The 26,611-nt window shown below is 36.4% G+C and overlaps 3 protein-coding genes, 1 long non-coding RNA gene and 1 other non-coding gene across 5 annotated transcripts; all 5 read right to left on the bottom strand.

Moving 5' to 3' along the window:
* Window positions 1-71: 71 nt before the first annotated feature.
* On the bottom strand, window positions 72-3,066 carry LOC113336937. The gene is made up of 6 exons (XR_003354054.1): window positions 2,358-3,066; window positions 1,966-2,140; window positions 1,692-1,803; window positions 1,464-1,548; window positions 1,269-1,360; window positions 72-130 (listed from the first exon to the last, which is right to left on the bottom strand). It is a non-coding gene; the product is annotated as an uncharacterized LOC113336937 (long non-coding RNA).
* Window positions 3,067-4,858: 1,792 nt separating this feature from the next.
* On the bottom strand, window positions 4,859-5,838 carry LOC113336643. The gene is made up of 2 exons (XM_026582290.1): window positions 5,538-5,838; window positions 4,859-5,300 (listed from the first exon to the last, which is right to left on the bottom strand). Exons 1-2 carry the CDS (start codon window positions 5,667-5,669, stop codon window positions 5,043-5,045), a joined length of 390 nt encoding a protein of 129 aa, XP_026438075.1. The 5' UTR covers window positions 5,670-5,838; the 3' UTR covers window positions 4,859-5,042.
* Window positions 5,839-10,296: 4,458 nt separating this feature from the next.
* LOC113336831 (origin of replication complex subunit 1B-like) lies at window positions 10,297-20,055 on the bottom strand. Its single transcript, XM_026582506.1, has 19 exons — window positions 19,866-20,055; window positions 19,580-19,752; window positions 19,394-19,475; window positions 15,376-15,961; window positions 15,171-15,306; window positions 14,702-14,854; window positions 14,464-14,604; window positions 14,212-14,363; window positions 14,002-14,101; window positions 13,345-13,467; window positions 13,098-13,250; window positions 12,691-12,748; window positions 12,409-12,587; window positions 12,142-12,256; window positions 11,734-11,804; window positions 11,297-11,392; window positions 10,839-10,915; window positions 10,662-10,745; window positions 10,297-10,569 (listed from the first exon to the last, which is right to left on the bottom strand). Exons 1-19 carry the CDS (start codon window positions 19,936-19,938, stop codon window positions 10,506-10,508), a joined length of 2,616 nt encoding a protein of 871 aa, XP_026438291.1. The 5' UTR covers window positions 19,939-20,055; the 3' UTR covers window positions 10,297-10,505.
* LOC113336960 lies at window positions 14,717-14,794 on the bottom strand. The gene has a single exon (XR_003354064.1). It is a non-coding gene; the product is annotated as a small nucleolar RNA snoR28 (small nucleolar RNA).
* Window positions 20,056-21,941: 1,886 nt separating the features above from the next.
* LOC113336803 lies at window positions 21,942-23,215 on the bottom strand. The gene is made up of 3 exons (XM_026582478.1): window positions 22,883-23,215; window positions 22,370-22,715; window positions 21,942-22,174 (listed from the first exon to the last, which is right to left on the bottom strand). Exons 1-3 carry the CDS (start codon window positions 23,213-23,215, stop codon window positions 21,942-21,944), a joined length of 912 nt encoding a protein of 303 aa, XP_026438263.1.
* Between the last annotated feature and the right edge of the window lie 3,396 nt (window positions 23,216-26,611).

Genomic DNA, 26,611 nt, shown 5'->3' with positions numbered 1-26,611 from the left:
ACCACCACCAGTCCGCCACCACCTTCCACCACCACCAGTCCACCACCGCCCGCCACCACCACTGTCTGCCACCACCACCAGTCCACCACCACTCGCCACCACCACCGAAGCCGTCAGTGGCATCAACAATCTAAGTTGATCCCCAAAAACAAAATAAGAAAAAAAAAATTTATATAATGTCAACAACCAAAGTTGATCTTAGAATCTGCTGTCAACAACTGAAATTGATCCCTAAAAAAAGAAAAAAAATCATGAAAAGGTAATATGGCGTCAACAACCGAAGTTGATTCCAGAATCCGGTGTCAACAACCGTAGTTGATCTCCAAAACAAAAACCAAAAAAATCATAAAAAGGTAAAAATAACATGGCGTCAACAACCGAAGTTGATACCAAAATCTGGTGTCAACGACCGAAATTGATTAAACAAAAATCAAAAGCTCATAACAAAACAATATGGCATCAACAAACGAAGTTGATCCAAAATCTGGTGTCAACAACCAAAGTTGATCCCAAAAGATGGTGTCAACAACCAAAGTTGATTGATTTCCTTTGTTGATACAATAAATGAAAAAAATACTCCAACTTGTTTGGGTCAACAATGGATATTGATCCCAGTGAATGGGATCAACATCCATTGTTGATCCCAAAATCTGGCGTCAACAACCAAATTTGATCCATAAAATTGTTGTACTAAACTTAGTGAACCTGACGTGATTCAAACACGCATCTTCTGACGTGGAGCCAGGTGTGTTACCATTACACCACAAGTTCGTCTAATACACCTCAACCATGCAACAACCACTTTACATAAATAACACAAAGAAATTCAAAATATAACACTACTGTAAATCAGCCAACCATCCTATGTGTTCAACTATAAGCAAGTAAACAAACATACCTTTTACGCATTGTGCTTTATACTTGGAATTTTATCATAAGACATCTAGGTATTATGTCAGGAAAATAAGTGTCCCAGCTATGGAGTTCCCGTAGACTAATCCTATTCGCATAATTAAAATATGGGCTTACCCAAACATTTCTCCAATAATAGTACTAAACATTCAAGTTGGTGACCAAACATGGCACACCTTGTCAGTATTGTCACTAGTCAATATTACTGAAATTTTTTAATGATGCGAATAAACATTAATAATGAAGACTAATGGTGTTGTAATGCAAATGTAATAATAGTTGCACGTTCAATAATTTAAAACAGTGTAGCAGAAAGCAATAGTGTTATATTGCTAAAGCAAGAATAGGAATCAAACCTTGTTAACCTCTCATCTTTACAAAGTTGGCTCGGAATAGCATAATTGCTTTTGCATGTCTGTGGAGTAGTGAATAAAGAGAAAAATTCCACCTAGAAACATAGTTAAACAACTATATTTACATGCATATTCACAACCAAACCATATACATTGAGACAAACATTAGCTAAACACAAGGTAGTACTACAACCACACCTTGAGGATTCAAGTTTAATTACAGTCACTAATAGCATCGTATCCATAAATTGTAGTGCATTTCCAGGGATCCCATCCCATTAACCTGCAGCGACACATTAGATACATTAAATTCAAAACCATAAAAATCGATTACTTCTCGTAACCAAGTACAAGTAGAACTTATTCTGGTCTTAAGCTCTAATTGGAGCCATTGTAAACCACCGAAATGCGACTTAGTATTATTACCTAAACTCAATAATCATCTACTGTACATGATTCAAGCTATTTTCTGAAAAACGCGCCAAAGGTGCAACGTCGACGGTTGAATTCATATCCAGTCCTCTAGCCTGGATGATACCTGGTACAACCACAAATGAAACATCGAACACTAAATTACATATAATGTCATTTTTGATTCTCTTTACTACTTCTCATCACCAAACTCAGTCTCAAATAAACTCAATATCACTACACAAATCAAAGGCAAAATCAAGAAAAATCAAATAAGGTACCCATTCACCTGTTATTGTTTGCTTTAGAAAATGCAAAATCTACTAGGAAAATGACTATAGTAATCTTTACAAGCTCTCTTAGCTCATCACTATCTTCTCTACTGTAATAAAACACATCTTCCTACACTACCACGATCTCCACCACTATCACCTCGGTTATTTCCACCACCTGCTCCACCACCACTATTAAATGGAACAAGTCATTTACCATTGATAATATATAACAAAATCAGAGTCAAAACCAAATTAAACAAGATGAATACAAACCAAGTAAACATTTGAGACACAAATTATAGAAATTACCGAAGATTGGAAACTGATTTGTTGAAATTGATTAAATCAAAATCCAAATTAAAAGCATTAGGTATATAAACTCGTTTAAACACAATCGATTGCTTACCTCTTTAATCTTCATGGCGGCCAGAATCACTAATCAACACGATCTTCAATAAAATAATCGAAAACGAGCAGATTACGAACCCTAAAAATTGAAAACTATCAAAAACAACCCTAAATTGAAACTCTCGATCTCTCTGTAACTGATCTTATATCGAAGATAGGAAACAAAATGAAGGAGGAGATGAACAATGATCTGCTTCTGAAGTGGTGGCGGAAGTGGAGGTGCTGCTAGAATAGTGGTGGCGACGATGAAGACGGTGGTGGTCACTGGCGTTCAGGAGAGGTAGAACATTAGAAGAAGAAGACCGATGATTTTTAATCGCCCGAAACAATATTAGATCTAACTATACAGGGAGGGTAGAATGGGTACTAATGATTGATCGGATTTTCCCCGGTCAGATAAGGCTATATAAGGGTATTTACGAAGCCCATCAAAACAAGAAATATTTATATAATTCCCACTAAATATAGCTGGTATAAAATAATAAAATCATCGGGTGATAATATTAGTGATCTGAGATCGAAATTCGTCGACGACGATTCTTTAAGTGGCACCAGTTTTTTATCGATCAAAACAAAAAGAAAATACAACTGATAGAAAAAAAAAAGTAGAGACACTGGATTGGAACACCATAAGATTTTCATGGACTTGATTCTCTGGACGACTTCCTCCCTGGAGTCGATCTCCCGCCAAAGACAATCTTATCTCTTCTTGTAAGACAGCTTTGGGTGTAAATAGTACAACTAGTCGAAAATGAAATTATGACTAACGCACAAGAAGCAATAATTAGCGGATGATAGGTCTACCAACTTATACATCATGGGATCCAACCATTTCCATAGATATTTGTATAGAAAACAATTACTACAATAAGCAAGTGCAAGGTAGTGCAATTAGGCAAACGCCACTTATATCCAATATCTAACCACATAGCCACTTTTGGATTATTGGTGTACTTGACTTTCAGTTTGGACTTTGCAATTAGCTTAATCAAAGTGTCAAATCTTAATCGAACAACACAATTTTCAATGAAAGAGATTCTGATTCTACAAGAAAATATAATTATATAAATGATGCTTTCACTCTCAATCTTATTCTTCCATCTTATCTTTAGCAACTTGCAAGATGTCACCGAGAAATATATTTGTGGATGTACGAAAAGCTTCAGTTTCACCCCATTGCCCCTCGGCTCTAAAAAATAAGCTTATTTGGTTTTTACAAAAATTAAAAAAATTAATTATTGGAATAATTTTTCCATGTTTTTTCATAACCTATCATTTGGTCCCCACTCATTTATTATTAGAGAAAGATGAGAGAGAAGTGGACCATTTTTGTATTATGAGAGAAAATGGAGAGAGAAGGGATCCCTCAATGGGTATAGTAGTAAAATCATAACATTTGACTTTCCACATATAAAAACAAGCCTACTTTTTTGACATATCCAAAAAAAAAAAACCTGCCTATTCTTTATAACGAGGGAGTAGTTCCTATCCAATTACGGTTTTATTTCTTCAAAGTTTTTTATTTAACTTTAAATGCAAAAAGAAAAATTTAGCTTACTTTACACAAAACCAAAATCAAATTAGGGAGGGGATTACGACAAAATAAAGAGCTTAGGTACACTGCTTTGTGTTTTTTCAAGTAGGTTACCGTCAAAACTTTTATGATCTTGATAGATCGACAATGATGTCATACAATCTTGGCCAACAATCTATCGATCTTCTTTATTGATGAACTGATACGCAAGAATGACAGTTTTATTTTGTCATTTTATAAATCTCATATCATTATTTCCACGGGATATATATACATAAAATTGGTTAAAAAGATCAAAATTAACAATTTTTGGATGAAAAAGACATGTAAAATTTGATAATGTTTAAATGGACGAGAATGTAAAAACAGGCGGGATGTAAACAGTTTCATTATACCTATTTTCAAATACTTTTTCTTAATTTTAATTTACATCAGGATGCATCCAGTTTCATCCTCGCTCTTTTTTAAGTTTAAACCAGGATGAATTCAGTTTCATTCTTGCCATCTTTTCGGTGTCCATTTCACCCATACTAATTTTTACTCGTCCATTTGAACCATGTTTTAAGAATTTTTGGACAATAAATCCAATTTACGTAATCGAAAATGTCTCATCAAAAACAGAAATGCATTTCCAGGTATGGGCAAACTCGCTCTGAAAGCTTTGATATGCTTATTTTCACATAACTCTCTTGTAATTATCTCATTGCCAATTGTTTGTATGTGAATTATCTAATTTTAATTTATATTTGCCCTTGATTACCTTCAATTTTGGCTTATCGCTTCATCATCTCAAAAATATAGAGAAAATTGAAGTGAAATTGACATATCAAAAAAACATCCACTCGTTATCAACTTCGATGATGTACTTTTATTCATATGAGAAAAGCGTACAAACTAATTAAATTGATGGTGACTACATCATTCCCCATTAAACCTCTATTGGTACAAATTAATTCATTAATTAATTAATAAAAGTAGTAGTAGTAGCACTAAATAATCTTCTTTCATGCATGTACATAATCTCCACAACTTATTAATCAATAAACTCTAGAAATAATAATACTCCAAGTTAAGAGGATCTTAATTATTAAATAAATAATAGTAACAATAATAATTGAACAAATTAATTAGTAGTACTTGGATCCAAATCTAATACCTCTTAGAGGTGTAACAAGATGGATCGATAATATTATTATTATTATTATCACTGTAATTAGTAATATTATTAGAAACCCCTCTTAATCTGTCTTGCTGTTTGTGTGACTTAGGGTTGTTGTTGTATGATCTTCCTTGAGATCTATTCTTCCTTCTTGGTAAGGAACGGGGAATGAACACTCCCGTTCCTTTAACTTCTCGAGTTTGTTCGTATAACAACGGCGACGGTACAGCCGGACGATGCGAAAAAACCTAATCAAGAACATAAATCGATTTAATTAACAAACGTTACTGAGTGCAACGCTTCATAATACTGAGGGCAACGATATTCAGAAGTTTATGCTTATAAAAGAGCGTGACAAATACTTAAATGCAACGCTTATCTTAAAAGCGTGACTAAAAACATCAAAAGGAAATGCGCAAGTTTTTATATATACAGAGAAAAGAACAATTAAGAGATTAGAGAATTATATCTCAAAGAAAAAATACCTGTTGAATGGAAACAGATTTAGGACAACGAACAACGGGGTGATCATCGTCGTCATCCATGATTAACAGCGCAATTTCTTTACTCAAGTCGGCGAAAAACAAATCGTCTTCCATTTCCATGGCAACCTCCATAGCTAGCTTCAATTCTACCTGGACTTCAAAAGCAGACTGATATGAGATTTTCCCGCACAGTCTGCTACAGATGCTGAACTATCTATCTATCTCTAGCTCTTATCAGATTTTGTTGTTATTTTCTTTTGCAGAAGAGTGGGTATCAGAATGAGATTTAATATAGAAGAAGGGGATATGACCATGTTAAGTCATTTGGGACATAGATGAGTCGGGGAAGGAAAAGTGTGGGTTGGTAGGGTCAAGTTTGTGGCAGTTGGCCAATCTGTCTAAAAACCCTACCACATCCTCCCTACTATTGAGAGACTACGTACGTATTATGATATTATCCAGATTTAGGGGTTGCAATAGATGAGAAGCTGCCACCTATACTATTTTCCATCAATACGATCATCATCTTCCCAGCATATCTCATCGTCTAAGATAGACTATCTCTCGCACTCGCACTACTCTCTTACATGATCTTGCATTCACATGGTTGTGAATGATACTCTTAGATCTCTCTCTATCAAAAACATATATATTTACATATCATTTCTTTATCCATTTACAATAAGGTATTGTTTCCTCCACGTCAACTGTCAACTAACTCTGTGCAACTGTCTTTTATTTTTATTAGAATTTCGTGTATTTGTCGTGGACTAAGTCGCTTTCTTTTAAGAGGATTTACGGCTTTATTATATAATTGTATAAGCCGATCTTAGATTTTACGGTTTTATCGTATAACATTCACAGGTACAGACATACGATCCTGGAATCCTACAATTCAAGTAAGGCCGTTGCCTTTATAAGAAATGAGTTCATGAAATCTAGCTAGCTAAAATCAATGTACCCACCAAATTAAATCTACTTGCTTTTCAGTCACGCTCTTTATGTTGCTTTATTCTTCACGTACAGTTCATAGGTTTTGTACTTTTATTTATACATAGAGATGTACTAAATGGGTGTCATATGCACGAGGTCCACACGGTGTTTGCACATTCTTGGCTGGCATAAAACAGCAAAGAGACATAGAAATTGATCCCCCATTGGGTTGCAGCATTAGCACATCAAACAATTGCGAACATGGTTGCATGCAGATTGCAGGATTACTGGCTAGAAGTAGATCTCTGACTAAATTCGGTCTCTTTTTCACTTTATTACCTTTACTTCTTTTTCAAAATCCCTTAATTCTTGGAATAGAATACTAATAGTTCAAGTGTATTCACTATGGGTGTCACGTGAATGGTGGTGGTCTGTTGGACTGGCTTTGATTCGGGTACTCCAATAAAACAGCCTGGAATATAGGAGTGTCATTTTTATTAAATAAAAGTGTCATCAATTCAAGACATGTACTATGGAAATTATGTTAAATATCTACGAATTGTGTTTGTGTGATTTCAACAAAGTACAAGTAGTCAAGTTGGGTGAATGTTGGCTTTAGGCGTCGCGAAGGAAATAATTTTCTCATTAGAGGGAGAATTCGTAGTTGTCTATGCATGAAATACATATGAAACCCTCTCATCTTCAAAAGCATTCTCGGGTCGCCGACAAGAGGGAAAAAACGGTGTCATCGTTCCAGTGTGAAAATCAAAAATACTTTATTAAACTAAGGACGAGGTAACTTAAGATGTTGGATGGTAGATAAAACTAAACACTACAAAAAAAAAAGGTTTTGAAGGCTTTGGGACTGATCCTATTTGTCCATACATTCATAGTTGTTATGACTCATATCACTGGTATCATCATCCAATAATTTTATCGTGTTGCAGTGATGTTGAGCATCTTTCGTGCATAGTCTATAAATCTTTTGAAGAAAGAGACGAAAGACCAAAAGCAACATGGATTTAAGGAAAATAGTTACAAATTGTCAAGAATCCAAGAAGTTCAAAATTATCATCAATACTTGAAACCGAAGACGAAGACCAAGAAGATGAAGACGAGGATCCGAAGACGTTTCTATTGGATGTTGTGAGAGTGGTGTTGTCATCATTGCAATCGGATGTTGTTAGAGCATAGCTCGGTTGAACCCGCCAAACGTTGGTATGTCAAGTTTGGTTGTCATATTTTAGTGAATCAAAACTCATCTAAGAGTCGCTTGATTATCTACTAGAGACAACTTCGTTTAGGTTAGACTAGAAAGTCTAGGAATGTTGAGACATACAAGTATTACTAGAATACCTTAAGAACGTGAAGAAGTAACGAACTACAACGACGACATCATCCTTCCTCTTGAGGTTAGTAATATTGACTTGAACTGTTTCATTCCTAACGTATCTTTCAAGTTGTGCTATATTGAAAACATAACTGAGAAGATGTTCATGAGACATATTACTCTAGTAGTAAGACATATTCATATGATCATAGTATTAGGAAGATAGATTACGAAGTATAATGCTTATCTTTTGAACTTCATAGATATGACATCGACATAATCTTATATCGTTGTTATGATTATGTGTATGGGTTATGGTGAAGATTTCATCCTAGGAAACAGTGTTTTACATTTGTTTAAAGGAAGTACATTCATAAACTAGCTTTATGAACCGAAAAGGAAATCGCTAGGCTTATTGGTACGGCTATTCATTGCAAATCTTTGGATTACCAATATGTGTGAGATGGTAGAACCAATCGTAACTTTGTTATTTATCTTGGTATAACTAACCACAATGCCCGACTTATGATTTGGTATGACTAGTTTTCATTAATTTGTGTAACTGATCCTAAGTAATCACCATGAGATGGTATGATCGATATTTGTAATTGGTGTGACTAATCACAAAGAATTTGGTAATCGATCCTTGTAATTGGTATACCCGGTCCTGGTAATTGGTGTAACCGATCCCGGTAATTGGTGTAACCGATCCTGCTAACTGGTGTGACCAATCACAAGTAATACCATAGAATATGGTAACCGGTCATGGTAATTGATGTGACCAATCCTATAACTGATGTAACCGGTCCTGGTAACTTATGTGAGTAATCACAAGTAATTCCATAAGTAAGGTATAACCGATCCTTGTGTTTGGTAGAAACGATTGAACCCATGAATGTGTTTTGATAGTTTGATCAATCACATAGTAGTCTTGGAATATAAATGAACCAATTCTAATCTTGTTTGGAAGTGTGCTATAATCGATTCCAAGAATGTAATATGAAAGAGGATTTACATGAAGAAGATCTCAACATACTTTGAACACGTACAGTAACTCTTATCTTTTATTGTTCAAAGATATTCATAATTATTCAAGGAGATCATGTTCGAAATAAATTAAGAATCTTTTAATTAAGGTTGTTAGTTTTTATATGCTTTAATTACCAACAATTAAATGCATATCTGTAGAGAATTAAAATTAGTAATGTGCATTTACTAATTAGAGATTTACAATTGAGATGTTAAGAAAATATTGGACCCAACATTTATTGGAATTAGGAAAACCGAATGGGTGTTTATTGCATATCTTGGGTATACTTTCGGTTTTGGAAATTCCTTGATGTCCAAACTTCCTTGGTCTATAAATATCCAAGTTTGCATTTCTAGCAAACTATCCTAAGAGCCGGGGAAACTTCATCTTTTTGTTGTTTCTGGTGCAGCCGTCTATCCGGAGAGGAAAGTACCCTAATTACGCGAAATCTCTTACGACCGCTCGTTTAAAGTCTTTTGTGGGATCAAGAAGGTCTACGAGTACCGTTGGTGGGAAACTAAATAATTGCAGTGTTATTAGTTCTCGATTGATTTGATTGACTAACAGTTGTTGAAACTTTGATTGCACCTAGTTTATTTATGCTTGAGAATCTTCTCTTCTGATCTAAGATTCACTCAAACTAGATCGAAGTATCGACGGGATATTTATACTGTTTGTAGTTCTAAAGACATCTTGTGTTAATCCATTGTTAACAGACTCTGTTCTATGTGTGGTTGATCACAAGAGATTCAAGTGGTATTGTGCAGGCTTAATTGAAAATTTGAAGACGAAGAAGATTTCTTATTTGGTTTCTCATATCTTTGTGTAGCACAAACCTTGATCGGCTGGGATACAACTAGAATCGAATTTATTCGACTGATTAGTTGCGTGAGATCGACATCACATTACAGTTTCTTGTTGGAATCTTTATTGATTGATTGTGAATCTAAACTCTGCTACTTTGGTAGTTGTTGATAGATTGATCTAACCAGACAAAGGAGTTTATTAGATTAAACGGAAGAGCCTTTACGTATGACTTGAGATATCTTTATTTTGAAGAATCAATAGAGTTGTTACCAAACAGATTTGTTGTTCCTTTACTGTTTGGAATACGATCCAAAGGAATTGTTCCAGCGCGTGCACTTATCGAAGTCGGAAGCGCATGAATACTGAGGAAACTGAGGTTAGTTGATTGGTCTCAATTCTGAGAGCATTCAATTCTGGATTAGGTCCCGGGATTTTTCTGCATTTGCAGTTTCCTCGTTAACAAAATCTTGCTGTGTCTTTTACTTTTTTATTTCCGCAATTATAATTGTTTATTATAACTAGAAATAAATTACACAAACATTAACTCCGCTTTACTTGATAGTGATCCTATAGAGTCTAAATAGTGTTTTACCGGTATTAAACAACTGAAAGGCTATTTGGTTGTGTTGGTGCCTGCTTGTTGCTGGGATGCCAACTGATGCATTGTAATCCCTTTTTCTTGAATATATCTTTTTCCTTTTGGAATATGTTAAAAAAAAAGTCTAAACAAATTGGTTACACTTTAACCATTCAGAAATAAATTTGATCTCAAATACACAATGGATGCCTTATCAGTAACAAAATCAAATAAATCAACCGACAGAAAAAACGCATCCAGAAAGGAGAAGAGTCCAAGAAAAAAAATCAACTAAAGGTACTTGGTCAACCAAGGTAGCTCCGAGCAGTCTTTTAGTGCAAATGCCACATCATCACTGCCAAATAAAAATACTCCGAACTGTCAAGACGTGAATTGCAGAAATCAATTGTTGTGAATCAACAGGTTTTATAGCTGGAATTAACTAACCTTGGAAAATTGAGCTGTAATTTTTGCAACCTATGCCGAGCTCCTGCCTCGCATATAATGATTCTGCATTCACCAAGTTTACACCTACGAAAGTACTCTTATCAGATTTCAATTTAGGAGATTGGTAAAGATCCTGCAGTAAATATAACTTTTGACGACAGTAAAACATGCTTTTACCCAATTTTTAACAGTGTATCGTATCCTGGGAACTCTTCCTTGTTGCTTCCACAAAGAGAAAACACATTAGCTGCCAACTGCAGCAAGAGAGTACAAGAACAAAAAAGTCAACATCAACCAAGCATCTCAACAAGTTTGTTCTCGAAAACAAGTTGGTGAGATATGTTTTGTTTTTTCTACTGTTGGTATTTCATTCTATCCAAAGAATTCCCATTTCAGATCCGCAGGTGAGATTTTCATCTCATTCAGGAATTGGTATCATCATGATTTCCAACATCAACCTACTAACTCATGCTAGAAGTATCTAGTCAAATTCTTGAGCTTACATTTAGGGGACTGTCATGCTATAAAATTAATAACAATTGGTCATATCAACTCCACATTGTGACTGATTAAAAATTACAGGACTTATTTCAACTAAGAAAATGAAGAACTGGAAGAGACTGTTTATGAATAACCTTTTCAAAAGTAGTCTCGCACATTCCACTTTTGTAGAGCTCGTGCACCAGAGCCACCAGAAAGATTTTACTTAGTTTAGAACAGCTTTTAATCATCTGGCAAAAGGATAATGAAGCCAAACCTATGTCAGTTGAAAGATCAACAAACTAATAATTTTCCCAGAAATTGAACATTGTTTCTATTTTCTGTCAGTAAGATGATGATGGTTAAATTATTTACAAGGGACCTGTATGAATGGATCAAGTAAAGAGGAATGAAAGATTCTTTTTGTCAGACTTTCTAAAGCACGGTAAGAGTAATTATTATTCAGCTCAGTGTGACTGGTTCTATGAGTTGTTTCAGAACCAGTAAATTCTTCGACACTGCATTCGTGCTTATATTTTTTCTTGAAGGTTTAGTTACACAAATACAGTGTCCATAATTAAGTTAAAGTCACCTGAATATGAGGTGCCTGAAACATTTCTTGTATGGCTGCTTCCACCTCAGCCATTCCAATATGGTTTTTTCCTGCAAAGTATAGAAAAGGCCGTTCAAAATCTCATGAAGTAGTTGTACTTCCAAAATGAGTAAACCCCTACACTAGAGCAACACAGGATCTGATACCTCTTTTTCGAACTACTAGGGTTTGTTAATGAGTAGATATTATTTCTTTATTAGAAAAAAGGTAGGGAACTTAATATGTCTACGAGACCTTGTATGTACCTGCGTAAACCCCTACACTAGAGCAAATACAGGATACAGTACCTCTTTTTCTAACTACTGGGGTTTGTTAATGAGTAGGTATTATTACTTAACAAAAAAAGGAGGTAGGATACTTAATATGTCTATGAGGCCTTGTATGTACCTGAGGATGAGAAGTCCGGGGTGGATGATGATTTTTTAATTTTATAATCTGCGATTTCAGCAGCTCGCCTACATATTTCCAGCGCACGACGGGCATCTCCTGAAATTGCTGCCACCTGGAATACACGCAGTTTAGTAATGTGAAATCTGAACACCTGGATTCCAGAGGAACAAACAACTATATATTATGTTTGGACTGCAGGAAATAAAAATATGGTCATGTATGACACAAAATTTGTTAAGATGAAGATAACCAAAGAACCCACACCTTCCTCGAAGCAAATTCTATAGCTTGTTTATCAAATGCTTCTATTCCTTCAATGCGGCTTGAAATGATTTCTCGAAGTTGCTGGTAAGTATAGGGGCTAAAACAAAGCCGTTGGATTCCCATGCGACTTGAAATACGGGGTAGCAGTTTCTCAGGAAGATCCATGGTGTTTGCTATCCCTGGACATGAATTATCAACAAAAGAAACATATTAATATTTAGGTAAATTCGGGAATAAACAGGTCATTAAGCTTAGGAGCACAAATCAGAATTTACATATTACCTATTACCACCAATTTGGAATGTGGTTTAGTCGGCCAATCAAGGATATTATATAGAACCTGTTATCATGGTATATGGTTAAGAATGCATAACTTCTTGCATATATGAGAACAGACCACTAAATTTTTGAAACAAAGATTTCCCTTCACAATAAATAATTGGAAGCAGATCTTCTCCCTGTAAAACCCTAACTTTGAATCTCGTTTGGCATTTACTAGGTCAAACAAAACAAAAAACACAAAAAACTATCTCTTTCTCAAAGCTTTATGTCTGGCTGTCTAAAAGCATCATGAACTGCCACCCGTGGAAGATATTTGGTCTTAAAATACTCTCCTACTCAAAAATACTTCCTAGACAACTAAATGTAAACTATAAATATAAACACAATAAACTGCAACAATTACCGACTGATTTCCTTGTTACAAGAAGATCAAGCTCGTCGATTAGTAAAACACAGGGTTGACTGTTGCGGACTTTATTATCATCTGAAAATTTCTCATTGAGCAAGGAAAGAGCCTTTTTCCAACTGACCCTGTGCCCACTTAGTTTTTCATATATGACCTGAAAGAATTTGGTGGTCACAATCTACAAGGAGACAAAAAATAAACAAACAGGAAATGCAAGCATTGATTTTTATACACATGCGGATTCTTACCCTGTAAATATTCTCCGGAGAAGCCAATTTCAAACCATTAATCTCCACAAAACAGTACGGGCTTATCCTACCTGCATCAACTTCAGACCGCAGATTCCTCATTGCTGCAAGTACACTCATAGTCTGTGTATTGAAACGGATAGAAATCAAAGAATGTGGTGAGTATCCTTGCAATCAGAAAATATAACATGGCGCACATACAAAGAAAGAAAAGGGAAAAGAACCAATTCCTGAAACAGTGAAATAATAGTACTCTAATCATATCCAGTTATCCACCGATTCTGTTGCTCAAGACTCTTTCCCAGTTTCTGTAAGAAACACACTACAATTTGAAAGGCCAGGTATATATCAGGTTTTGAAGATATTTTCTCAGACCAAGGAAAAATATTAACCTTTGTTATATACCTTTGACAGGAAGCTGAAGGGGAATCTACTTAATGGCAGTCTAGATTTGGGCAACAGCATCAGCCAACAACTATAGCTTGCTGTTTCGCAGGACAATCAGATTAGCTCAGTAAATCTAGGCCCTGGACACTCAAACCCCCTGAGGTGAGAGCTTGTCTTAGTAGCCACATCATCCCGATGCTGGCTCAACAGGTCAGTCAGGTCCAGTTTCAAACTCCTGAACAAGTCATAGTACTATATATGATAGCTTACCTTGCCAGTTCCAGGAACACCATGGATGTACAAGCAGTGTCCCCGACACTGACCATTGCTGACAGCGCCTTTAACAAATTCAATTATCTCCTCCATTTCTCTGGCATAAAGCAAATTTCTTTTGTTAAAATCCATCTGGCATAAAGCAAATTTCTTTTCTTAAAATCCATATTATAGATGGAGATACATGGAAACCCTGAATTGACATACTTATTCCTACAGGGAGGAGATTTAGGTAGCGTTGCCAACAGCAATGTCGCTTTTGCTTTTTCGATCTCAGTCTGCCTATGGCCTTTCACATGCTCTAAGATCATTTTTGTCCCTATTTTGTGAAGACCAAAGAACTTCCCACCTTGTGCGTTCTGCACAGATGAAGGATACAACCATCTGAGATGGTCCTCAAGCAGAAGAGGAAACATATAAAGATGAGAACTAGAAAAAAAGGGGAAAAAAAAATCATACTGCAGCAAATCCATGACCCGATGATTGCCCACTTGCTGAAAAATTAAGCTTCTTCCGTGCACTCTTTAAGTTTTCTTCAGGATCAGATAATGAATCACTACAAGATTCCCAGTCTTCATCTTTCACAGCTTCTTTATCATCCTGACAGATGTGGTATAGGTTTAAGCTCACAATAGAATAACATCTTCCATTTAACTAACCACTCTATTAATTCTAAGCTGTCAATTTAAATGCTTACCTCTTCCTCATTGTCAATATCTGCAAGGCGCTTGAAACTCTGCCGCTGGATATCATATTCGTATTCACAAAGAAAGACGTCATCTCCTTCATTATTGGCTTCAGAAAATTCTTTACAGTTCATTACAGAGCAATGCCTAAGAATAGATTCCATCTGCATGCATTGACAGGGTAATGGCGAGGAATATGAAAACGATCCAATTAGATGCAACATGAAACACTACAGTATTTCAAATATGAACCGCGACCCCAATGATATATCTAGGGGTTTGTGCAAAACAAGTATCGTCATTTCACTCCGTCAGAATCAAGGGCACATGAATGTTCATTCCCCTTTTTTGCTGAGCAAAGATATACATGTCTAACCTCTTAGTGGCTATATAGACTAAAAGGTGACGGCAATAATATAACTTCCACTTAGAAGCATACATAAAAGATAGGATAATTTCTATCTGCAAAGAGTCACCTACCTCAATGTCCGCAAAATCATTAGTGCGATAAAGCTCCCTGCGTAGATTATGTGGCTGCCTCCCAACTGCAGTCTCTTCAGGAATCACATACCATCGGCCTCTAAACCAATAACTACCATCTGGTTCCTTCCATAAGCTGGTTTAATTTCAAAGTTAATGAACTGAATAATGTATAACATTGTAAAGCTGTATTTTCAAGTCTCACCTTTCAATATGTACAGCCCAAAGGTCACTAGAAAGAAGCTTCTCCCTTGCCGTTCTTCTCCGCTTTTTCCCTTTTGGTGGTTCAGGAAGGTCAGCTTTCTTCCCCTCTTTCCTAGCCTCACAAAATTCACACATCCAATCCCCATCTGGAATCTCCTTCAATGGAGGTCTAAGACATTTAAGATGAAAACCACCCAAGCAATCGTCACACTCAATCATCAGACTCCTACCAGACTTAAAGCAAAAGAAACATTCTTCAACCTCCGGATCATCATTATCAGAATTAGCACCTTCTCTCCTCTTCACATAAACATCATCCCCAACATCAAACTCTCCACCATCATAGACAACTTTTTTGTAATAAACACGTCTTTTTGGTCCATCACGGCTCTTACCTTTTTTCTCTGTTGGTTTCTTAGAAACCATAGCTCTTGTTTTTCTAGATGAATTTGCAGCTTCCTCGGATTTTTTCCTTTTCTTTAACTTAGGAAGATCAAGTGAAGCTGGGGCATACAAATCTTTCGCTAAAGCTTTTGCCCTCTTTGGCGAGACAGATTTTGATCCAACAAGACCATTTTCTTTTTGAACTGAAAAAAAACGTCGCTCAAAATAGGGCACAAAAATTACATAACTTACCGACATCATTGTTCTTAAAATGGGTACAGAAAATGCATGACTTACCGACATCATTGTTCTTAAAATTGGATAGGGTCTAAAGTCTACCATTAATAACTCTAGTTTATCATGACTAGCAAAGACGCATGCACGATGTGCTTGCTGTTCTGTTTCGAAATTAACCTCATTCATTGAATAATTTTTCATCTATGACCAAACCTGATGTTCTCTTATATATTTGCTAGCCGCAATAATGTGTGATGCACGAAAGAGTTAACTCAAGTGTCCGAGGCAAAACCCATGTACGTTTTACTTCGACATGGAAAGTCAATGACGATGGGAGAAAACACCTAAAACATGTAATCCTTGAGTTATATCCCCACTGTTTATATATACAGCATTATAGCTGATATTACAATGCACTTATCTGTTTTAAATTACCAGTACTTGATTCTTTTTCCTACCCCTCACTTCTTTCATTTCCAACTCAATTCTTTTTTTTTTTTTGCACAATACAACTATATTCACGGACTTGATCTCTTTCAATTACAGGCATTAAACTTCCCTCTGCGCTATCAAAAATATGGATCGCCTTTTGCAGGGTGATGATAATTCATCGATTTCAACATTGTCTAAATGTCTAGATGGTCCAAATGGGACCCATTTGTCCATCTATATATTGCTACGTCATATAAATGGTGTTTACGACAACATTGTATTTAGGTGAGATTGCAGAAAATGTGTATGTTTTATTACGGATGTAATGGGATTGGTACAAAAATAAAATTTAGGATATATATAGTTATCGCGCCCGTGCGTTGCACCGTCCTAAATGTTTTGTAGAGAAAAGTACGTATTGGTGAATAAAAATAGGCTTATGGTTCATGGTTAGATTTTTTTAAACATTTTTCTACCCGTAAAATAAAGATAGATTATGTTTTACCCGTGAAGTAATTTACTTTTACTCAAGATATTTTTTTCTTTTAGACGTGAAGTATTTTTTTTTCCATTTCCGTGAATCTTTCATCAGAGCATCCTCACTTTCTATTCTTTTTTCCATTTCCCGCCATTTCTCTCAAATCTCATCAAACCCTCACCTCTCTTCACCATCATTTTGTTGTTATTATCTTTTTACTACCGAAGTTGTTATCCAGTTCTTAAGTGGCAGAGGAAACCCCATATCTACCGCGTTCTCGAAGGGCATCTGGTAATCACTTATACTTACCCTAATTTCTGATTTCATATCATTATAGTAAAAATAGACAACGCTGCTGAATAATTTTAAGTAAGACCGGAGCATCTGTTTTACATGGAGCTTGAAAAGACTAGAGTACACATTCTAAATATTAACTTAGGAGAAAAAAATCTTACAAAACAATCAAACAAAAAAATGTTTGCTTAGGAGAAGCATTAAGGTCCTTAACGATATTAGCTCTCTTCCTAATCTAACGAATTTGCATATTAGAATTCGTGACCTTTACAGATTCAGTATCAGGAGGTTGGATTCTTGATCACCTTGCATGATTGAACTTATAAAGATTAGATTTCAAACATCAAATTCAAGTCGTTGTCGTGGTAATTGAAGTTCTTTAGTTCAGCAAGTATGTATTGAAATTTCTGTTCAATTTGATTTCACCAATAAACTATCACTTGACGTATTTTGAGTTGATTTATGAGTTTCAGTTTCTGATAATTAGTAATGCAGTCACTGTTCGTAGAAATTCCCAAGAGACAAAGTTTTCAAATTAGTTTTAATTTTTACTAACAATTTTTTGGTCATAGTGGATGTGTGCATCTGAATTAGGAAATTAAAATTTCACTGAAAGTAAGATTACATATACGGAATACAAATGATAGCTCGGTAGATAGCTTTGCCCGATTGATATTTCGACTTTTATTAGTGCACAATCATGTCATCAAACATTATAGCTTTCATCTATTCTGAATAAAGAAAAATATGTTCATCTCTTTTTGGCTTATTTATACATAGTTATATTCATAAGTACTTCCTATCCGTTTGGCTAAAGTTCCGAGTAAAATAGATTTTCATTGACCAAGCCTTCTGGACGTCCATCTCGCTATGCTCAAACTCATCCTCTTGGTCTCCTAGAGAAAATGGGGTGGCAAATCGGTGTTGCTCACCTAAATACAATGTTGTCGTAAACACCATTCAAATGACGTAGCAATATATAGATGGACAAATGGGGTGAGATATAAACCATATAGGAAGTTGAGGTCGCATCCCATTTGGACCATCTAGACATTTAGACAATGTTGAAATCGATGAATTATCATCACTCTTCAAAAGGCGATCCATAAATTTAATAATGCAGAGGGAAGTTTAATGCCTGTAAAATAGATTTCCATTGACCAAGCCTTCTGGACATCCATCTCGTTGTGCTCAAACTCCTCCTCTTGATCTAGTGAAAGAGCATCTATGAAAAATCCCCTAAAGTTGGTTGGATTTTCACAATGACAACTCTTTAAGTTTGGTGTTTAGCGCATACTTAGTGTAGAGAGAACCATTTTAACGGATTACAGATAATCTGGGTTGCACAGATACTGGTACGAGTATCTGGTTCTGGTACGTATTGAAGAATCTGATTCGGCATCTCCGAAATGGCCGATACGTATACGGATGGATACCGCATAGATAAATATTTGCAAATGCAATTTTATGGGATTCAAGAATGTATTAGAGCACACAAATTCAACCTAATCCCAAAAACACTCGTTGCACACCTATATATCGCAACATTTCAGTCCCACATTGGTAGCAAACTAGGAATTTCCTCTCTCGACCCTCATTGTGCGGAGAGTAAACTTCTTCATTTTCTTTTTAAGTGTTTCTCCTCTTCACATGTACAAAGCACGTGAAAGCAAGAGAGATCTTCAAAAAGAAAATGAAGAAAAAACCTTTAGAAAAACTAAAAAAAAATTGACAAGCCTTTTGGGAAGTATCCGAGGATATCGTATCCGATACGGGTATCGGAGAATCCGATTCGCATACTACGTAATCCTCAGGTATCGGCGCAACCCAGCAGACAATACAGTACCAAGATGTAACAGTAATCTCTAGTCCAAAAGATCTTTTTATTTGTTCTACACTTCTATTTCCATAGAGGAAACAAACGTCACAGAGACATATTCATAAGCTTACTGTTTAGCGGATTGTATGTCTGATTGCATTGCATATAAAGACAACCTGTCTAATGCCTGGCATAATATTGTAATTCTGGCATAGCATCTCCGTAGTTGACATGGTCCGGCAGTAATACAAATAGACTACCCACATAATTTATAAGAAGCACCAAATTTGGTGAGTAAAAACAAATTACCCAATTTAAAGAGAGCAAAAGTTCATGTTAGACACATCAACAAAAACAAATCGATTCATGCCATACCTCGTTCATCATGCTTCCTTCGTTTCTCTCTAGGAAAAAAAGTACCATCTGCCTCAGATTTAGTCTTTGCATACTGCAACCTCTGTACTCATCACCAAGCAAACCTCGATGGCATCAGACAAACAAATCTAAAAAGCATTAAACAAGAGCGAAAAAAAAAATTGAAGATCTTATTGACTTACTAACCATGGGTTTGTCGTGTAAAGGAAAATCTTGCATTTGGCTAAGAACATTAGTAGCTGACAACACATCTTCAAAAACAACCCAAGCTTGCCCTTTATGTTTCAGTGTCTTGAATGCTAAAACCTCCAAAATATTCCCAAATTGTTGAAAAATTGATTTCAATGTTTTCTTCAACTCTGCAGAAGAAACAAAATTAAAACCCCTCCAAATTAGCGAAATCGTGAAATACAAAACTAGGGTTTTGAAACTAGGGCAAAAGCCACTAGCAATACTGAGTTAAATAAATTACCATCAAGTTTGATTTTCTCGTTGAGATTGTTGATGTGGATTGTATTATTCGGAGCTACTTCGCCATTACTCATCTTTTCTTCTGCAATTCTCTTACTCTTCGCTCTTTCTATCTCTGCGTGTTTAACTCACACACCCCTGAAACCTTCGTGAAAGTTTCTCAAACGTTTTTCATTTGTGACTAGATATTTGCAGAAAATATGTACTCATATGTTTTGTTGTTGGTGTAATTTTTTGGTACAAAAATAAAACTTGGGATAGTAAAAAAAAAAATTCTTTTTTTATGCAAAGAAAAATTTGATTAATCCGGAGAAACTCCCAAGTCTAACAATAATTGACTCTTAACGATTCTAGGTGGTTGATCAAACCAGGTTTGAGACACGTCATTCTTCTTGTTGTATTTGGCTAACTTATCAGCAGATTTATTACATAATCTGTGCATAAAATGGCACTTCCACTGAGGGATATTATTTAGCTTATCAATGGCATCCAACAGTATGTGTTCATTCTCTCAAGCAATTCCTGAAGATGTTTTGTTGATGTAGCTCTTTATGTTTTTGAGATCAGTTTCAAAAACAACATGCGTCTTCTTTAAAGCATTACTCCAGCTAACTGCGTCAGAAAAAGCAAGACACTCTGCACTCTCTGAGTCTTTCACTCCTGCATAGCATTTTGATTTTCCTCCACACCATTTTCCTGTAAAATCACGAAGGATAATAGCAATTCCATATAGTCATGTATTGGGATCAAAAGATGCATCACAATTAATAGTAAAAAAATGGATTGGTTGGTGGCTTCCTAACAGGCGTGGTATTAGTTGTCTGGGAAATGCTGTTATGGTTTACTATATGCTTGTTGTTGAGGTTATCAATGTAACTGGCAAAGCTTAGCGCTCTCTTAGCAGTAGCAATGGGATCTGCCTTCTTATTCTGAAAATTCACATCACATCTCTCGTTCCAGATAGTCCAGGCGGCTATCATAATATGATTCAAGTTGTAACCATGAGCGGAGGCCTGAGCAGATTGTCCCATCCAGTTTTGGAAATCCATTGTAACATCAGTCTAGATTGTTGCTAAAACAGCTGCACCTCCAGGTATTTGCATCCAGACAGCTCTTGAGAAAGGGCAAAAGAACAAGATGTTCAAAAGAGTTTCATCAAATTGCTTACAGAGGGGATATAGGCAATTTATGTAGTTGCAGTTCCTTGAGAGTCGCACTTTTGTAGGCAAAATGTCAGAGAGAACTTACCACCAGAAATGTTTTACTCTAGGCCAAGTTTCAATTCTCCAAAACTACTTCCAACAAATATTTGAGCTCTCCGAGAAATATGTAAATTACCCAGACTGCATTCATGAAGTTTATTATATGCGGACTTTAGTGTGAAATTCCCATTTCTTGTAAGTTTCTATATGAGTTTATCTTCCACAACCTTAGGGATTCTCATATTGAGTATTAAATTAGTTGTATCTTGATCAAACAGGTGATGTAGTAAAGACGCGTTCCATTCTTTGCTATCCGGAGTGAATAATTCTTGAACCCAAATATATTGCTCGCTATCCATAATTCCCTGTCTTGGTGTTGGAAAGTATCTAATCCAGTGATCCACACATCAATCCATATCTTTATTTTCTTTTCATTCCCTAATCTCCATCTGCTATGAAGCTTTATAAATGGAATTTGCTTCTGAAGACCTCTCCATTCCCAAGAACAATTTGTCTTGAAATTTGCATCGAGTATATGAGTGTCATGGAAGTATTTGTCTTGAATTGCTTTAACCCATTCCTCATATGAGTTAATGCACATTATCCAAACATCTTTACAAGAAGTGATTGATTTAATATTTCAAATTCATGAAACCTTGACCTCTAAAATTTTTATGTAAACCAAGTTTCTTCCATGAAGTAATACATATGCCCTTTTGTTCTTGAAAGCCCCACCAGAATTTGCGCTGCAGAGTGACAATCTGTTGAACAATTTCTGATGGTATTTGTAAGCATCTCATAGAATAAGCCGAGATGGTGTTAGTGACAGTCTTTATCATTAGTGACTTGTTGCACTGTGACATAGACTCACTATTCTAGTTGGAAAGTTGGTTTTGAACCCTCTCCACTAATCCTGTGAAGCATCTAACCTTGTTCTTTCCAATTACAAGAGGAATTCCTGGGTATCTCTCATTAGAATTCATCCTAGGTACTTTTAATCTTCGAGTAAGTAGTCTACAAAACCTTTGTGGCACATTAGCACTGTAGTACACACTTGACTTGTTAAAATTCACCATCTGCCCAGAAGCATCTCCAGAATCATCTATGACTTTAAAAAGATTATTCACATTGGAGATCAGCATTAATGAATAACAGGCAATCGTCGGCAAAAAATAAATGAGATATTGAAGGAGCACTTGGAAAAATTTTAATACCTTCTATTTGTTTGGTTTTCTCACATTGAGAAGTTGTCTAGAAAAAGCTTCCATCACAATTATAAATAGGTAGGATGACAGAGGGTCACCTTGCCTTACACCTCTTGTTGGGAAGTAGGGTTTGCATGGAACACCATTTATAAGTATAGATATTTGAGTAGTACTCACACACTGCACTATGAGATTGCACCAATCTGAGCAGAATCTCATTTTCAGCATAACATTTTTTAGGAATGACCATTCAAGCCTATCAAAGGCTTTTGATATATCAAGTTTCAATGCTAAGTACTTATTTACTTCCTTCTTATTCTTCATGGTGTGGACAATTTCATGAGCAAGAAAAATATTGTCTGTTATTTGTCTTCCTTGAATATAAGCAGCTTTAAGTGGCGATATCACTTTCCCCATTACCTTTTTCAACCTCATTGACAGAATCTTTGAGGTAATTTTATAAGAAGAATTACAAAGAGCAATAGGCCTCAGATCAGAAGGGAATTGTTTGTTTTTTGTTTTATGAATAAATGAAACAGTTGTAGCATTCAGGCTTTTAAGAAGATATCATGTATGAAAAAATTGTTTCGCTGTTTCTATAACATCATTACCAACAATATCCAAATGATGTTGAAAAAACCAGGTGGAAAACCATCAGGTCCAGGGGCTTTCCAAGGCTTCATGTCTTTTAAAGCTTTAAATATTTCAGCATCCTCAGGAATTCTCATTAATTCTAGATTATCTGAAGAAGATATTACCGAAGGAATACAATTCAAGATGTCTTCATTTTTTGCAGGTGAAGAAGTAGTATGAAGTAAGCTATAGTGATCAGTCAGCAGATTTTCCAACTCCTCCCTAGTAGTGCACCAATTTCCATTTCCATCTTTTAAAGCCACAATATTGTTTTTAGCCCTTCTTTTATTTGCATTAGCATGATGATACATGGTATTCTGTCCATTTAAAGACAGTATTCATCTCTTGATTTTTGGCCCCAAAATTCATGTTGAATTTGATGCCAATTCTCTATTTGGTTTTCTACATGTAATACTTCAATATTAGTGCTTTGATGTTGACTGTTTTGTTGCAAGTCTTCTAGCTGCTGATGAAGAAGATAAATATTACTTTGAATGTTCCCATATTTCTCCCTGTTCCATTTTGAGATATATTTCCTTGCAGTAATGAGCCTTCTTGATAGTCTAAAACCATGTGAGCCATTTACCCGTTGTTCCCAAGCATTATCTCATTCTTCAAAGTTTCATCTTTCTCATAACATTGAAAGTATTTCCAAAAAGAATTTCTGCCACCATGTAAGGAAGAAGTATCCAGCATTATTGGGCAGTGATCTGATCCCAGTTGTGGAAGATGCAAAAGTTGAGTCTGGGAATTGAATGAACCAATCACTATTGACAATAGCTCTATCAAGTCTAGATCTTCTAATACCAATGCCATGAACATCACTTGTCCAAGTGAAAGATCTCCCAGTATAACCCAAATCATCCAAACCAGCTTCATAGATAAGATTGATGTAAGAAGAATCCCTTGAGGAAGAAACCACATTATGTGAAGAAAGATAAGTATTAAAAGCAGTAGAAAGATTGCCAGTCACATGTATCCTTCCTTCATATTCTTAATATAAGTCCATTGCTTTTCTTTATGATGTGGATAAGAAGATCCATACATACAGGTAAGCAATCATTATGGCTTAGAGGGATCATCCTGCACTAGACAATTAATAATCCAAGAATCTGCATTCACAATATTAAAATGAAAGCCATCCTTCCATAGCAGGATTAGTCCACCTGCTAATCCTCTTGAAGATAAAAGTTTATGGTTGGGAAATTTATATGGTTTTATAAAAAAAAATCATTTTATCCTCATCTATCTTAGCCTCAGACATGAAAATTATATCAGGGTCATATCTGTAGAGGAGATTTTTGAGATGGTCTCTAATAGTTTTATTTGCAAAGCCTTGATAGTTCTGAAATGTGGGGGTCTAATGGTGGGCCCCGAAGATATTATATTTAAATGCAAAATGGTCCCCGGCAACGGCGCCAAAAACTTGGTGGGCCCCGGAGAAACGTGAAAATTAAGCGTAATAAAAACGGGCCTACAGTAATACCGCAAGTGCACGGTCGTCGGTTGTAGCTCGTGCAAGTACGGGTCGATCCACAGAGACTGGGTGTGTTTTGTAGTTTCTAGCTATTTTGGGCTCTAAATGCTATTGTTGGGCTTTGGGTACCAATGGACTTTGGGTACCAATGGGCTTTGATTAAGCTTCTGTTTTGGACTATGGGCTTGTGTGATAATGAAGTGCTTTGGGCCTTGGGCCTTTGAAGTGAACTGAGCCTTGGACTCAGTTGGTCGGGCTTTGGTTTAATGTACTGAACTGAGCCTTGGTAATGAAGTTACTGGGCTCAGTGGTCTTGAAATGAATTGAACTGGGCTTGATAATGAACTTGGGCTTGTTATTGAACTGGACCTATAGCCAAGCAATGAACTGGGCTTGAGGTCAAGCACTGAACTGGGCTCTTGATCCTTGAACAATTAATGGGCTCTTGGCCTTTTAACCTGGACTGGGCTTATGCTGTGAGCCAAACTCAGTTGCAGCAGCAGCAGCAGCACAAGCAGTGGAAGGGAGGCAGCAAGCCAAGGGGAAGAAAACAGTGGGGCAATAATACAGAGGCAGTTAGCCTAAGTCAAAGACAATGAAGAAAATTTACAATGGAAGCAACACAGGGCAACACAGGGCAAAAGCAACACAGGGCAAAAGGATGAAAATTTACAATGGCAAAAGCAAACAACACAAAAGCATTATGAGAAGGTGACAGAACACTGCAACTACAAGCAGAGAACAATGGAAGTAAACCAAGGCCTAAGCCAAGGGCAGGGGAGATGGTGAAGGTGGAATGGTGAAGGTGAGCCTAGGCATACTACTAGAGTGGGAAGAGAACTAGTTTGCTCACAGTCACTAGTGAGCACTAGTTTCTCCCCAATGCTCAATCAACACAATGCTTCAAGGCTGCTAGCCTAACATTCCATCACTTCACAAAACATGTATCACATGACAGGTATATTAACATTACATGGAACACAAACATCAACAGGAACATGCACTAGGAAAATTGAAGAAACTAAACATCACAGTGAACAACAAGATAGACGGCAACAGAACAATACATGAACATTTAAACATTAACAGCACACATTAACAGGAACAGAGAACAAAATGGAGAAACTCAGAACAAAACTTAATATGAACAGCAAAAAAAGTGAACATTAACAGAACAAAGTTCTGGACGCCGGCTAGTCCAGCATAACTTCACATCACACCCACAGTCCCCTTTTTATAGTTACAATCAATTCCCCCAAAACATGACCAAAACAGTCCCCATTAGGGTTTGGTGAAAATCAAAATTAAAGCACAATAATCCTACCTAATGTTGATAACAACCCTAATAGACTAACCCATACCTCAATTTAACATTCAATTGATTTCCCCCCAAAAATTCCCAAATCAGAAAAATTAGGGTTTTAGAAATTAAAATTAGAAATTTACCTAATCTCTGACTCCAATCAAACTTCAACCCATGCTTAGAATTAGTCTTCTCTTGCTTCCCATACCTCCAATTGCTCTCCTAACTCACCTAATTTACCAATTTTTCACACGTTAGGGTTTTGAGAAAAACGTGTATAAAAATGGGAAATTAGGTGGCTAGATAGGTTGTAATGATGGTAGTGGAGATGGGTTATGGTGTTTGGTTGATTTGAGAGGATATGGTGGTGGTTGAGGTGGTGGCAGACGGAGCAGGGTAAGGTGGCGGACATGGCAGGAGCAGAGCTCGACTGCTCGAAGGAGGAAGATGAGAATTTGGGTAAGGTGCGTTTGGCTGAAGGGTATAGGGTTCGAGTATTAGTGTGTTAGGCGGGTGTATCAAGATGGGTGTACCGCGAGCTGAAGCCGCTGGATATGGAGATGGTAGGTGGATCGGAAGGCTAAGAAAAAAGCAGCTTGTATCGACCGTAGGATGTAAAATACAACGAAGTCTACGGTGCGAGATTAGGTTAGGTGTTGTAGTGTTGAGCGGAATCATCGGGATTTGATGCACAGGCCTAGAAGCGATCGTTGGATTCAACTACAATCTAATCTGAAGGCTTGGAATTTAGGCGATGTGGTGTTTGATAGGAGCTTCAGATTTTGATGCGCGATGAAGGAGCGACCATCGGATGATGAGATGGATCCAATCCGACGGCTGAAGATGGAGGCGGTTTTGGTTATAGAAAATGGGTTTGGGTAAGGGTTTTGGGCCTTGGGTATGCCAAGCCCATATCTTCTTTAAGAA

The sequence above is a fragment of the Papaver somniferum genome, unplaced genomic scaffold, assembly GCF_003573695.1.
Source record: "Papaver somniferum cultivar HN1 unplaced genomic scaffold, ASM357369v1 unplaced-scaffold_154, whole genome shotgun sequence".
Classification (NCBI taxonomy): domain Eukaryota; kingdom Viridiplantae; phylum Streptophyta; class Magnoliopsida; order Ranunculales; family Papaveraceae; genus Papaver; species Papaver somniferum.
The sequence above is the reverse complement of the archived record's forward strand: the minus strand, read 5'-3'. Positions and strand labels throughout refer to the sequence as shown.

Excerpts from the sequence above, each read along its gene's own strand:
- LOC113336643 (XM_026582290.1), bottom strand. The coding sequence starts at position 5,669 with ATGGAGGTTGCCATGGAAATGGAAGACGATTTGTTTTTCGCCGACTTG. Across the intron at positions 5,301-5,537 it reads AATCTGTTTCCATTCAACAG|GTTTTTTCGCATCGTCCGGC; the intron begins GTATTTTTTCTT and ends GTTCTTGATTAG.
- LOC113336803 (XM_026582478.1), bottom strand. The coding sequence starts at position 23,215 with ATGTATCATCATGCTAATGCAAATAAAAGAAGGGCTAAAAACAATATT. Across the intron at positions 22,716-22,882 it reads ACATCATTTGGATATTGTTG|ATTCTGTCAATGAGGTTGAA; the intron begins GTAATGATGTTA and ends ATTACCTCAAAG. Across the intron at positions 22,175-22,369 it reads AACAAGAGGTGTAAGGCAAG|TCATAGATGATTCTGGAGAT; the intron begins GTGACCCTCTGT and ends ATCTTTTTAAAG.
- LOC113336831 (XM_026582506.1), bottom strand. The coding sequence starts at position 19,938 with ATGAGTAATGGCGAAGTAGCTCCGAATAATACAATCCACATCAACAAT. Across the intron at positions 13,251-13,344 it reads CTCCGGAGAATATTTACAGG|GTCATATATGAAAAACTAAG; the intron begins GTAAGAATCCGC and ends AAATTCTTTCAG. Across the intron at positions 11,805-12,141 it reads CCCGGACTTCTCATCCTCAG|GAAAAAACCATATTGGAATG; the intron begins GTACATACAAGG and ends TATACTTTGCAG.